Source organism: Lutra lutra, chromosome 3 (genome assembly GCF_902655055.1).
Source record: "Lutra lutra chromosome 3, mLutLut1.2, whole genome shotgun sequence".
Classification (NCBI taxonomy): Eukaryota; Metazoa; Chordata; class Mammalia; order Carnivora; family Mustelidae; genus Lutra; species Lutra lutra.
In genome coordinates this window covers 143460200-143475414 of record NC_062280.1, presented here as the reverse complement: position 1 = coordinate 143475414, position 15215 = coordinate 143460200, and the positions used below count along the sequence as shown (strand labels likewise).

Sequence of the window (15215 nt, the reverse complement as noted above, 5' to 3'; positions counted from 1 at the left end):
TACTGTTTAAGGTCATAAACTGCTATGCATCTTAGAATGAAGAGTGTCATCACAATGTTTAACGTCATAAATTGCTTTGCGCCTTAGAGGGAACAGTGTCATCGCAAAGCATTTCGACTCACCTTTGGTTCTAAATACTACATGACTTTTTTGAGGACTGAATGGAGGGCATGGGACTCATATACTTTATGGGCACGGCACATATTTCTTAAAGATTTAGGATCAGATCTCTGCTGGTTCCAAAGTCTCAGTAGATGAACGTGCACTTGAGAAAACACCTGGGAAGGATTCTGTGCTTTTGGAACACCTTTCCCTCTAGCCATTCAAAGGAGGGTCACATTGTAGCCCTTTTGCCTTTTCCACCACTGTTAGGCTCACCAGCTAGCTGGCCCAGAGGATGCTGACAACAGGGCGGCTTTCATCCTTGCGTCACTGGTTGAGATTCCCCATGGATATGGTCCAATGCAATCAATGGGGACAGCAGCTCCTAGACTCGACTCACGTGCAGGACGAATCAAGGTCTTCTTACTTACATCACTGACTTGGACACTTTCAGGTACAAGCTGTCCCACAGGTCCTCTGTAGCCCAGAGGGCATAAAGATCTATGTGACAGAATGGAGGAACCAGCCTACAGCACACATCTGTTTTACAATGTGAGAGCTGCAGGTGGTTCTCTGCCATGCCCGAAATGGTAGCCAACTAGGTGCTATATTTTATGACTAAATGCCCAGGATTCACCAATCATCAACTATTATCACATAAAGCAGGGACAATGCAGACAGGACACCTGGGCCATTTGTTTCCTAACAATTAGCATCTAATGAGGACTCGTTGTACATAGCACAAAACTAAGTCCTAGACACAGATTATTGCTTTAGATCTTCACAATACACTGAATTAGGTCCCATTTTACCCCAGGTTCACAGGTGAGGAAACCAAAGGGGCTTAGGCTCAGCAGCTGGCCCAAGGGCAGAGAACTAAGAAAGGGCAGCCAGGGATTTGAACCCTGAGGAGCTGAGCTATGTTACCTGGCCTTTGATTGAAATTTGATGCGAATATGAGAATGTGCAATTGGCATGATAATTCTGGAGTAAGATAAAACAAAATCAAAGCTAAGAACAGTGCCTTCCCACAGAGTAAGTAACCAACATTGACATTTCATCATTCACAGCACCAAAGGCAAGGTTGCTTAGTCAACCTAACACAAAGGAAACAAATATTTTTTTTTACCTTTTTTTGGTGAAGGATACAGTCACACAATATACATAGATATCTAATATCTCCCGGGTGCAGATAAGCTGTCTAAAACCATCACTGAAGCAAAGGAAATACACAACTATTTTCAAGTATTCGGGGTAGTGTAAATAAATAACACTATTCTACCCAAACAACAAAACAAAAAAAAGTTAAAAAAATTTTAAAAACCTCAAGTACTTAATAGATAAGTAAAGCCTTTGAAAATGATTTAAAATTTCATTTCACTGTCTAAAATTATATATTCTCAAATGAATCATTATAAGTTGTTTAATAAAGCTTACAGTTTAGCACCTGCAAAGTATCTTATGCATAGTAGGTTTCCAATAAATCTCTTTGGAATGAATGAGTAAATCCATGAATATGCTTTTAAAAACAGACACTGTCCTTTCATTATGTTTAGGATTTTTTTTAAGATTTTTTAAAAATTCTATGATGCAGGTTGCATGATATTTTCTTATTAACAATTTTTAAATCATTTCCTTAGTAAATTTTTTTTTAAATGAATCTCGGGATGAATCTCTACTTCAAACAAAGGAAAGGAAATAACTACCATCCTGAAAGACAAAAAGAAGTAACTAAATACCGGGCCAGAAATAATTAAAATAATTAAGAACAGAAATGAAGCTTTCAGATATGAGAGATAAAAAGAAAAGCAGCTTCAAAATATCTTTATTAACATTTAAGAAAAATATAAAACTGTTCTTTATGTAGCATGAAAACACACAAAAAAAATCTATAAATTTAAGCCACTGTGACTGGTGAAGAGTAAGACGTTTCCCGGTACTGTATATAGAATTGAATAAATTCAGACCAAGTAAATACCTCTTTCTCAAAAGCGCTGTGGTGCCCTGGGTTACTGTAGGGACTCAACAGTTTAACCAACATGCACACAAAAATAACTCTTCATTTTTAAAAAGAACCTCCAAAAAAACTAATATGAGCATAAAAATACAAATTACTGCAGTTATTTCCACATGGTAAAATGTTAGATTAAATCTACACTAATGAAACAATTCAGTAAACCTGTTATGTTTAAAAGGAAAGAGGAGAGAGGTATATGGAAAATAGTAAAGATTTCTAGCAACAATTTCGACACCTTTCTAGCAGAGCTGTGTCCTCTCACCTAACAGGCAAATCTGAGATTCCCCAAGTATTCCCCAAGCATTAGAAAAATCAATAGCATTAACTTCAGGGTGCCTAAGGTTGCTTTTGCATAAGCTTTTATCTCATTTTTAGCAACATTTTTTAAAAAAGCACAAAAACACAGGATGTGTATAACCTTGGCTCACCATTGCTCTGGCTTCCTTAATACAATCTGCTAAAAGACCCAAAGTGTTGTGGTTTAGTTTCACAAGCTTCATCACATGGTTCTGCCAAAACTGCAAAGCTAATGGGACAAATAAATAGGCTGACCATACTGTACAACAGGTAAAACAGACCCTTAAAGTCAAAGATGAGCTTTAGTCCTTAAAGAGACATGTGTGTTTTTTTTTCAAAGGAAAAAAAAATGAGGTAGTAACATTTTCAAAAATAGTAAAAAAAAAATTAATAAGTGAAATAAAAATACTAAAATAATCCAAATTGAATGTGATTTGTGTTTTCTAAATCCAGTCTACATTTGTACATCGTTTCCATATTAAACAGCCCAAGGTTCTGTCTGTAGATACTTGCTAGAAGAGATCTGCAGGAAATGAAGTCTGGTACCTGATTTCATATATGACAAAGCATTTTTTTCCTTAAATTATTGATAAGGACATTGCCTTGATTGTGACCATGAGTCACTAAGCAAAAATTCTAAAGGCCAAGCATTGTTCAGTAAAAGTACATCTCAGTAGTTCTCATGGTTCCAACAACTTTTGAGAACACAAGAACCTGACTCAATTTAAATATTGAAACACAGATTAAGTATGCAAAATATACATTTTTATGCCTAAAAACATAAACACTTTTCACGCTTACAAAATATGCACAACAAATATTATTTGAGACAAAACCTAGCAATCATATCTGCCTATTGCTGTCAACTTTGTTTTTCTGAGAGGCTAATCAAACTACGGAGTAGACACGGGCAAAAGTGGTATAAATCCACGCTAGCCGCCACAGTCTCATTGGGACTCAGTAATCCCACAAGGAAAAAGAAACCACGTGCTAATAATACTCTAAAGAAAAACAAGCTGCTATTTCCCAGAGTCTGATGAATTACTTTTTTACTTTTCCACTTTTTTCATTAACTGCTTTAAAAAATATGCTTGCTCCTAAGGAGGAAAAAAAGGAAAACTTGGTTAGGGACTAAATCTTAAAAGATCCCCAAAGCTGGGCAGATTTATGCAGAAGTCTCTCATCTTCCAATACCTGTTCCTAAAGTTCCTACACTTGCACTTAAGGGGGAAAAATGAGACTGGAAGCTCCATCTGCTTTACTTTCTGAGCTGGGATTTACACACCTACCTGATGAGTTCTCTCTCACACTCGTTCTCTCTCAAATCTTCAGAGACACACGCACACACATGCAAACACAGACGATGTACCGACCACTGTATGTCCAGGTTTATCAACACCATGACAGAGGAGACAAGCCATACTATGATAATCACATCACGGTTAACAGTGAGAAACGGGGTTCTTTTAAAACCCGTTTGGACCCTTCATGTCCCTATTGCTACTCAGTTTCTCTTCATCCAGGAACTTGAAAGGATCAGAAAGAGAAAGCAATTTGCATGAAATGAACAGAAAGAAAACAAGAGCGTTCGCTTTTCGGGGGGGTACTACAAAATCAGCAACGGGACCCGGCTGCTCCCAAGGGCGGCATTAAAGACGGCCAGCCCAGCCCCTAGATAAGTCGTGTAATCCAGAAGAGTAAATAAGTAAGAGTGGTCATTGTCATTAAGAATGAAAATAGTAATAACGATTGTCACCACGGGGTTCCGTACAGCAGGTGCACACGGAGCGGACTTCTCCTCCAGCCCCCACCGCGCGCAGCCTCCCGGCAGCCTTTCGCCGCGGCCGAGAAAGGCCAGTGGGCTCCGCGCGCGCGGAGCCGAGCCGAGGGGCGGGACCCGCTCCCGAGGCTCCTCGGGCACGCGCCCCGCCCGGCCCCGCCCGGCCCCGCCCTCCTCTCTAGCGCCTGCGAGTCGGGCGGCCAGGGAGGTATTGTCGCTTCCGGTTGCTAGGGCCAGTCGCCCGGGCCTCTGTTCGCTTTGCCAGGGGACGAGGGTAACCTAGGTGCTTCCCGCGGGAAGACCCGCCACCTCCATTGACCATTACCTTGCTGCCTAAATTCCGAGGCAAAGAGGAAAGAGGAAAAGCCAGTTATTTTGAGAAGCCCCTGATTGCCTTAAAGGATGGAACGGTATTTTCCGATAATATGGAAGGAAAATTACCAGCATCGAGTGGACGTACTAACAGGGATAATACCTTGAGCCCTTGTGTGCAAAGTTATCTATTAGGGATAAAACGGCCTATTTATGCAGCTCCAAAGCATTCCCTTCTGGACTGTCAACGGAAGAGTAATGGGTCAGGCACTTTGATGCTGCCCTGAAAACTAAGGTCATGTTTTGGGGGTCCATCTTCTGGCATCATTTCTAAATAGTACTAATTGGAATAGAGATCCTGGAAAATCTAATTAGATTGAAGATCATCTTATTTTTTGATTAAATAGTATAACCCAACTAGTAGTGGTTGCAGTTTATAACAAGTCATTATTACAGAAAGAAAACAACTTATTTGTGAATGGTTAGGTATTGTGGGTCTTAAGAGGCTGTCATGGAGGGACTTCCTTATCTTTTTGACCAAACCTTTTTCCGAATATGTGAAGTGATATCATTTTGAAGGTAGAGGAAAAAAATGAGTGTTGTTTCTACTGCTCTGGAAAATCAGTATTTACTAGATGATATAATACTGGCAGACTGAATGTTTTTGCTAACGTGGGAAATTTTAGAATGATCCTGATTGGTAATAGTATATGTATGTTAAGATTCTGTGTGAATTGTAAACCTAAATTTTATCTAGATTCTTTCTAGAAGTTTTAAAGAATCTTCTTTCTTATCCTCTCTTTTATAAGGAATTCTGCTTGGACTCAGTACAATATTAGCACAGAATGATTTTCACTAAGATGTAATCTAGACTGTAATGAATGATTTTTCAGCAACAGTTCAAGCATAATCAAAACATTTGCAACTCTCAATTAATAGCTGTGAAAAACAGTGCTTATTGTTCATTAAAATGCAAGAGCACCCACAACTACTTCGAAGACCTTTACCTCCAAAATTCCCTAAGCTGCCTTTAAGTAAGAAGAAAGTCCATACAGGTATGTGTATTAGTCAGACATGTTATTAAGTTTATTTAGTTTTCATAGAAATTCCTTAACTTGCACAGTTCAGAATCACAATAGTAAAAGAGACACCCACTAATAACCAGTAACTTACAAATGTTTGTTGTGAGATGATAACATCCAATTCAATTCTACAATTACAGTTGATCCTCATTGTTCGTGGATTCCATAGGTGCAAATTTACCTAACTGCTAAAATTATTTCTGACCCCCAAAGCAGTACCCTGTGCTGTACTTCACCATTTTGTAATTTTATTTATTTGTCAGAGAGAGAAAGAGGGAGAGAGAGCACAAGCAAGGAGAGATGGAGGGAGAAGCAGGCTCCCTACTGAACAAGGAGCCTTGATAGGGGACTTGATCCCACAACCTTGAGATCACGACCTGAGCCAAAGGCAGGTACCCAAACAACTGAGCCACCCAGGTGCCCCTGTAGTTTGTCTTTTTAACTCAATGATATGCAGAATACTTCAGAGCCGTAGAGAGAGCTCTTTCTCCTTTTATAATAGGTGAACTCTATACAGGAGAGCAGTATATAGGGCGACTCTTGGTCCTTATGACCAGGATGGTGAAAACACACGCTCCCAGTGGACATCCAACAAGGGATACGCTCTGCCTTCTTATTTCAGTTCTCATACTGTAAACAACAGCCCCTTGCTCAGTCTGTTTTCAGTCTTTTCTCAGTGCCCGTTTTTAAAATTTTTGTGCTTTTTGTTGGTGATTTTGCTGTCTAAAAGAGCCCCCTGGGGCATAGTGCTGTCTTGTGTTCCTAAGCACGAAGAAAGCCTGTGCCTTAAAGACAAAAAACATATATGTTGGCTAAGCTGCCTTCAGGCATGAGCTGCAGTGTTGTTGGCTGTCTGTTCAATATTAATGAATCAACAATATATATTAAAGTGTCTTTAGGGGCGCCTGGGTGGCTCAGTGGTTAAGCATCTGCCTTCGGCTCAGGTCATGATCCCGGGTTCCTGGGATCAAGCCCCGCATCAGGCTCCTTGCTCAGCGGGAGGCCTGCTTCTTCCTCTCCCATTCCCCTGCTTGTATTCCCTCTCTTGCTCTCTCTCTCTCTCTGTGTGTCAAAAATAAATAAATAAAATCTTTAAAGTGTCTTTAAATAGAAACACGTATAAAAGAAGATTGTGTAGTGATTGGTTGCTGATACTGTTGAGAGCAGAGACCTAGAAGAACCTAACACTGGATTTTTCCTAGAAGCAACGGCTCAGTGTTGGATAATTCAGTGTTCACTGAGATTTTTATAGAACAGAACAGTCAGAAATAACAAGAATTAACCATACTTTTGAGCACAGTGCTAGGAATTGAGGGTGTAATAGTGAGCGAAAGAGACACTGTCCATCCTCTTCATTGATTACCCTCTGGTTGCATCAAATAATCATGTAAGTAAATGTAAAATTACCCTGTGATAAGTGCTATGAGGTGAAGACAAGCCACTTGAATAACTATCACTTTATATAATATACCCATAATCCTGTACTTCCGTGTGCGGTATATTGACTCCTTACTTACAGCAATGATAAAAGTAGCATATTTCCACTTCTTTCCCCTTTTCAGTCTCCTCAACCACCTGATTTGCATTGATTATGTTCATTATTTTATAACATATTTCCTTATTTTAGTGTCAACATTTATACTGTTAAAATATGTCTAGTCCGTAACTTGATTTACAATTTAAATTACTACCTTTGAATGAGGCTATTAAAGATGTATAAATCAACATGCCTATACTACCTCCAGTCTCCTATCCCACTGTCCCTTTCAACTTTTGTTATGTTCTTTCTACATTTCTTTAGGTGTTCTACATTTCTACATTTACAACCTGTTCTATAAAAATAATACCCACACATTTATGTGGATTTACTGCTCACCACCAGTTCTTTTGTTGTAGTTTTTTCATTCATCTTTTAGTTGAAGTTTATCTGCTGAGTACAGGACTGACTAATTCTTTTTGGGGGGTGGGGGGGCCTCTCCTGCTTTTTGTCAACTCAGAGGTTCTATGACCTTGGCTGTTACTAATCCCATGTATCTGAAGGCTTTTGGTGGAGGACTTTGCATGGAATAGGTGTTTAAAATATTTGTTCATTAATACTTAAAATGACTCAAGTACAGTTTATAAAAATGAATATTCAACACATTTGAAATAAAACCCTGAAATAAATATCTATAATTTGCATATGATTCTAGATACTGTAGGGAATTAATAACCTGAATGATCTGGTACAAGTCTTTTAGGACATTTTAAGACCTTTAATCAAGTTCTAAAGATGAGTTACACATAAAATCAGAACCTTAAATAACAGTATAAGGCAGCATAGAAATTATGTCCAATTAATGGTACAGACAGTAGTTCATAGATAGGAGAGAGTACTGGGGCAGGAATGGGGCTTGAACTAAGACTTGAGGAATTAGTAGAAGTGGAATGAAATATGTTTTATAGAGGAGATCTGTATAATTTCTGATGGCAGAGGAGTCTTTTAGAAAAGTAGAAATTTAATATGTTAGGAAAAAAAAAAGAAATCATGGGGAAATGTATCAAAAACTTGGGAAGTACAGAATTGAAAAGACAGATAGCATCTTCACTGGGAGGATTTCCCTAAGCATCTCTTCCCTCCTCGAATCAGAGTACCTTCCTTTATGCTCACGTAGTATTCTACCATTACCCCACCAAGGACTTATTCTCTGGTGTAACTCGTTTGGTTTTGTTTGTTTGTTTGGTTGGTTCGGTTTGATTTGTTGTTGTTGTTGTTTAGATTTTATTTATTTACTTGAGAGAGAGAGCACACAAGCAGGGGGAGGGGCAGAGGAAGAGGAAGAGGAAGAAGCAGACTGCCCACTGAGCAGGGAACCAGATGTGGGACTTGATCCCAGGACTCTGATATCATGACCTGAGCCAAAGGCAGATGCTTAACCTGCCGAGCCGTTCAGGTGCCCCCTCTAGTGTAACTGTTTACCTGCCTAGTTTCTATACTAATTTGTGAGATGTTTGCTGGTAGTAAGGTCTGTGCTAGGTGGTTGTACCCTCAGCACTGTGTACAGCTGGCACATGGCATGTGCTAAATGTTTATGTAATGAATGAAAACAGTTAAGTGTGGGCTATATTAATCAGGAAAAACGGATTGAATAAGGCTTAATGTAGACTTTGAAAGAAGAAAATGATTTCAGTTGGTTCATAAGAGAAGGTATTCCACACGGTGTGATCAACCTAAGAAATGAAATTACACATGAGTAGGGTGGGCTTTGTGGTTGTCAGTAATAATTAGAGTATCCGGAGGTTTCCACTAGAAGTTAATGAGTCATTACCCAGCAAGGTTAGGTGAAGTGGATCCAATTCACATAGGTTTTATTCACCAAACTAAGGAATCTGAGTTATCACTGATAAGACTCAGATAATTTGATGGAAATGTTATCAGGCTATGTCATAAAATCAAGGTTGAAGTTAAATTGATGTCAAGTAGGATGATGAAAGTGAAAATTAGAAGGGAAAATCTGGGTTTTTAAAAAAATATCACTTAACTGCAAGAGAAGTAGTTTAAAATGCAAGACCCTGTGTGAAGGCACTTCATAAACTTTAAAATCATTGTGTAGTTGTGAGACATTACACTACTTATAATACTTCTTACTCAGCCTGCAATTGTTTACTGACTTGTAGCAACTTGGAAAGTGCAAAAGGCCCTAGAGTGGGAGTCCGGGGATCTGAGTGCTGGTCTTAGTTCCAACACTGATATGATGCATGGCTTTGGGAAGTCATTCAGTTGGTGGGTCTTATTTCTATTCTGAAACAGCAGAGCTTAATTAGGTCAATGATTTTTCAATCCTTTTCTCCACTGTAAAACAGAGGACATGGGGCATGAATCCTTCAGAACAATAGCTCACTTCCTCTTTGATTTTCCTGATAGAAAAGGAGAGGGGAGTGGAGTGGGGGAGGAAAAGAAGTAGAGAATTAGAAGCTTTGGAGCTGACATATATAATTTGAGTATAGCCTGGAGGTGATTCATTGGGTGTGTTATATGTGAGGACTGAGGAATTGGAAGTATGTGGACTGAAAAGTAACCCCATAAGAAGATAACAATATCCTAATCTCTACAGTTATCTTATATGGAAAAAAAAAGTTATATGGGGTTACAGATAGAATCAAGTTAAGGATCTTGTGATGAAAGATTATTTTAGATTATCCAGGTGGGCCCAAAATGCAATCACATGTATCCTTATAAGAGAGAGGCAGAGGGAGATTACGCACACAAAGAAGAAGATGATATGAAGATGGAGCAAAGAGAGATTTGAAGATGCTGGCCTTGAGGATAAGCATGGTGTGGCCACAAACCACAGAGTGCTAGCAGCCACCAGAAGCTGGAAGAGGCAAGGAATGGATTCTCCATAAGAGAATCCAGAGAGAACACGGCCATGCTGACACCTGGATTTTTGGCTCAGTGGTATAATTTTGGCTTCTGGCCTCCAGAAGTGTGAGAGAGTCGATTTCTGTTGCTTTAAGCCACCAAGTTTGTGGTGATTTGTTACAGCAGCTAGAGGAAGCTAATTACAAGAAGAATCCAAGAATCCAGGATTCCAGTGTGTGTGTGTGTGTGTGTGGTGTGTGTGTATGCACATGTGTGTGACGAGATAACAGATGTACCTTGATGAGATAAAGAAGAACAGAAACTGTTGATGAGTAGACATGAGACGTTTGAGGTGCTTAGGGCTTCCAGACCCAGACTTAGAATTACTGTATATGGAAAATTAGTTAAAGTCAGATAAAGTCAGAGGGATAATGATAGAACTTTTGGGAATATTAAATGGTAATTTGAGAAAGAAAGATTTGTCTAGAGAAAGATGAATAGCCAGGTGGCATTAATGGAGAAATGATGGTGTCCTCATGAGAGCCAAGGAAAGAGCAAATTTCATGGAGTAGAGAGTAGATTAAAGTATCAAATGCTAAAAAGAGGTCAAATAGTAATAATGTGTATCCATTAGGTTTAGCAACCAGACATCAATAACTTTGTGATAACAGCTTTGGTAGTAGAGGTGGGAAGTTCCAAGTCATAATGGTTTGAAAAGTAAATGGGAGGACACTCTGAAAGGACAATAAAAGAAACTTTTATTATAAATTAAATATCCTTTCTAAATGCAGCACATCAAACTTAGGTTGTCTTGTTTTTTTGCGTATCAAGATAGCTGAAATTTAAAGTATGAATACCAATCAATAAAGTATATATCAACTAAAAATAAAAGAAAGTAGAATCAGATGAATTATCAGTGTATATCACAAACTTCAGGGAAACCACTTAAAATTTTTTTAAAAGAAGTCCAATTGATATGCTAAGAGAGAAACTGAGAAACTGAATCATAAAATGCTCAGTTGAAACCAGAAAAAGAAGAAAAGGAAGGGAAGATTAAAAAAAAGCAGCGGCAGCAGCAAAACAATAGTAAAGAATTGAAAACTTTATAAATGTGGCAGACATTAAGCCAATAATGTCCATAATTCATTACAAATTAATGGTCTAAGTATACCAATTAAAAGACAAACTGTTATAGCAGATAAATAAGACCCAACTCTCTGTTGTCTATAAGAAACTTACTTTAAGTATAACTTCCTTTAGGTTAAAAGTAAGGGTGCAAAGAAAGACATACTGTACTAACACTAATTTTTTAAAAAGCTGAAAAAGCTATATTAATTTCAGACAGAGCACATTCAGAACAATAAAAATTATTTGGGATAAATAGAGGCAATTCTTAATTATAAAAGGGTCAATTCTTTAAGAAGACATAATAATCTTTGACATGTATCCAAAAGAGGGAGTTAAAATATCTGAGGCAAAAACTGCTAGAATTGTTAGGAGAAATAGATAACTCCACTATTATAGTATAAGAATTCCACATTCCTTATTAGTAATAGATTTGCAGGTGGGAAACTAGTAAGGATATAGTTGAACTGAATAGTACCAACAATCAATAGGATCCAATTGTCTTCATCTAACAACAGCAGAAAACATCTTCCCAAACTCCTATAAGACACTCATCAAGCTAGACCACATTCTGGGCCGTAAAACACACTTCCAAAGAACAGATATTGTACACTATTTGCTCTCAGAACACAATAGAGTTAAACTAAAAATCAATAACTGAAAGATATGTGGAAGTCCCAAAATATTTGGAGATTATACAACACACTTAGCTAGGACATGGGTCAAAGAAGTCACAGAGATATTGTAAAATTGTTTGAACTAAATGAAAATAAAAATACAACCTATCGAAATGTGTGGTACACAACAAAAGTAGGGCTTAGAGGGTTTGTAGAGCCTTGAATGCATATATTAGGAAAAGAAGATTAATCTAAAACAAATACTCTAAGCTTTTACCCTGGGAAACTAGAAAAGGAGAAGACTAGGTACCGTAGTCAATCATTCAGAGGGGAATCTAGATGAACTCTAGAAGCAGAATGCCAATGCTGATGGATGCCTTCACGGGCACATTTCTGTGAATGATACGAATTCATTAAAAGACTAATAACTATCATACCACCCTCAACATGAATTTTCTGAAGTATCCAAAAGGCAAAATAATAACACAATAAAAAATATATAAGTGGTTGCCAGAAGTTTGTTCAGGGAGAGGAGAAGTGTTGAACAGGTGAAGCACAGGGAATTTTAAGGTCGTACAATTATTTTTTAGGATACTGTAATAGTGAATGCATGACATGACTCATTTGTCAAAATCCATGGAACTGAACAACACAGAGAATGAACCCTAATATAAACTATGGACTCTAATTGTATGTCAACATTCGTTCATCAATTATAATAAATGTACTACACTAATGCAAGATGTTAATAATAGATAAAACTGTGTGCAAGGGAGGGGAATGTATGGGAACTGTCTTCTTGCTCAAGTTTTTTTTTTTTAATCTAAAACTGTTCTAAAAATAAAGTCCATTAATTTAATTAAAAGTTAGATTAAATAAAGTGAAACAACAGAGAGGAGAAGAAAAGAAATCAAACTGAGTGTAAATTCCTTCAGTTTGCCATTGAAGGGAAGGATAACTATGGTGAGATGGTGGTGGAGGTCTGGAGTTTGTTGAGGATTTTGCTTGTGTTACCATGTTTGTTTTAATATGGGAGAGAGGGGGAAAAAGGTGAAGGTAGTGGTATAACCATTTTATTGAATGAGCTATTTTTTATTAGTTTTATATAAGGAGGAAGGAAACATTCTTCTCCTCCTACTACTGCCCTTCACACTCATATGGCATCGATCTCTCTTCCCAGGATTTTCTCATCACTGTCCTCTATGAGCCTGGTTTCATTTTCAGATATTAAACAAATAGTTCAACTTAAATCATTACTTTTAACAAGCATATACTCAAACCTTGCCCCTTCTCCCAGCTCAGACTGGGTCTGCTAATTTGTAGACAAGTCAAAGGAAACAGGGTCATAATAAGTTCTTCCATCTTGTCCTTTACTTCTTTTCCACAACTGATAGTTTCTGCTCCTGCATAGGTGGGGTTAGGGGTGGGGAAGAGTTAAGGAATGAAGGTAAGAATCACACATCAGTCTCAGCACCCCCTGAAATGCCACAAGATACAGATCAAGTAGTTTCAAGGACCCTCTTGCCTTGCTCCAACTGGAACACAGCCCTGGAAGGACTAATATTTTTTTTTGCTACTCTGTATTAGTGGGGGCTGTGAGTAGGGGAGTGGTAAGATGTTATATTCTCCTTGTGGCATACACTCCTCTTTTTCTATAAATGCTTCTCTGAGAATTCCCCTCACATGGCTTGAGGTGGGGGAAAAATCATCCTAATCCACCCTCCTCAGGGAGGGGAAGTTCAGGAAAACACATACCACCCCAATAGTGCTATTCAGAAGAATTCCTCTCTCTGAATTCGGGCCAGTCTTCAGCCATCTCTTAAAAGGGTGAGAGTTGGACTTGTTTTGGCCATCTCTTTCCAAGCCTTGCCTTAATGTAGAGGTCCTCATCATTTATTGTACTCAGCTGAGACAATGGAAGAAAAGTCATTTCACATTCAGTCACAAAGGAGAGAGAAAGCATATTTGTGTAGTGAGGTACTGAAGAATGCAGGCAGAGTGCATTTTCTGGACCTAAGAGAGAAAAGAACATTTACCATTGTAACCTAACTGAACTTGTAGTACATTGTAGCCAATATCAGGATGTTATAGTGTTTGGACATTGGTCTGCCATTTGGCATTGAAAAGAAATGTCTTTGCTTGAAGAAGTTTCAAATGAGGAAGAGATAGATAAATAGCAAAACTTCATCCAAATCATTTTTGCCTACCCATACTTCAGTTTTAGTAGTAACTGCTCAAAAACAAAACAAAACAAAACAAACAAACAAAAAAACACCTCCCTTTATGTCCTATTATTCTATCAATTCTGTTCTTCCAAGAGTTTCTCCCTACCCTTTCTAAACCTAATACAATTTAGTCTTTCCACTCCTCCAGTTGATAACTAAAACTTTACCCCAGTCAGCTAAACAAAAGTCCTGATAGCTGAGCAAACATATACAGAAAATTTTAGAAGGTGAAAGAGGGGTGAGTAAATAAAGAAAAGCTATGAATGCTAGCACATTAATAGTTTTGTCCCTGATACCTTGATAAATATAAACTAATTGTGTTTTCTTTTCTTTCTGGTTTAGCCAAGACTGGTAAAACTGAGCCAAAACATGTAACGTTCATTCAAGATGAAACCACTTCAATTGAAAGAAAGAAAACTAGTTTTCCTGATGTTTCAAGAAGTCAACCACAAACCCTTGTCAATATCCAAAATCTCTTTCTTGATCATTATATACAAGAAAAAGTGACTACTATTTCAATACCCAGAAAAACTTCTAAGAATGTGTATTGGCACATTCCAGAGACTGCTACTGGTTCCTTATTTTTTCCAACCTGTCATTCGGCCTCAAGTCGTGTTTTTGGGAAAGAAATAAGACAAATGAAAAGGTCAAGAAAATCAAAAGAAAAATCATCAAAAATAAAAAATATTTATTTTGGTGACATGTTCAAAGACATTGTGATTTTCTCCTCAGAGTTCTCCAGACTTCCAAGTACTACTTCCCCAGCTATTTCTCCCAAACCCAAGGAAGTTCTATCTGCATCTACCTACACTTTTAGGCAACCTCTGATAGGTGCAAGAGCAACTGTGCCAAGCCCTATAACAAGATCTAGTCGTGTTAAAGGAAGAAGATGGTGGGCTAAACATTTAAAACAAGATACTGCTGTGGTACTAAGTATTACTCATTTTCCAGGTCCCATCTCCATACCAACACCAGTTTTGCCAAGAAAACCTCAAAGACAGTCTTTATTAGGTAAATGCATTCTGAACATGGTTTGTGATAATGGGCTCAAGTAGAGCAAGGGAGAGAGATGGCATGAAAGCAAAGGGTAGTTATCCCTTGCGTTTGCAGTTTGGATGATGGGATCACTTTTGGCTCATACATTCAATATATGAGCCAGAATGCAGTAGCAGAAATACTGACTTTGGAGGTCTCCCAAGGTCAAACCGGATGCTTTACCTTGATGGTGGTAGTGGGAACCAGATGAGGACAAAGGATCAGAAAAGTCAATATAAAAGAGCAGGGGGAATAAACAATCATTCAGAAGGTAATCTAGA

At 38.1% G+C, this 15215-nt stretch overlaps 2 protein-coding genes across 4 annotated transcripts in view; one reads left to right on the top strand and one right to left on the bottom strand.

The window, feature by feature from the left end:
• LCP1 (lymphocyte cytosolic protein 1) overlaps positions 1 to 15215 on the bottom strand; it is a 119208-nt gene that overhangs the window by 84215 nt on the left and 19778 nt on the right. The window contains exon 1 of one of the 2 annotated variants that reach the window (XM_047723465.1): positions 4188 to 4251. The exons of the other annotated variant lie outside the window; for it this stretch is intronic. The gene's annotated coding sequence lies outside the window, so the exon portion shown is untranslated. Of the gene's footprint in view, positions 1 to 4187; positions 4252 to 15215 lie in introns of those variants that run through there. 2 annotated transcript variants of the gene reach the window in all.
• The window catches only part of LRRC63 (leucine rich repeat containing 63), a 41408-nt gene continuing 30490 nt past the window's right edge, over positions 4298 to 15215 (top strand). The window contains exons 1-3 of one of the 2 annotated variants that reach the window (XM_047723468.1): positions 4298 to 4606; positions 5318 to 5563; positions 14242 to 14910. In XM_047723468.1, the coding sequence (XP_047579424.1) occupies positions 5479 to 5563; positions 14242 to 14910 (754 nt within the window). In that variant the 5' untranslated portion in view covers positions 4298 to 4606; positions 5318 to 5478. Of the gene's footprint in view, positions 4653 to 5317; positions 5564 to 14241; positions 14911 to 15215 lie in introns of both variants that reach the window. The other variant, XM_047723467.1, reaches the window with a different exon arrangement.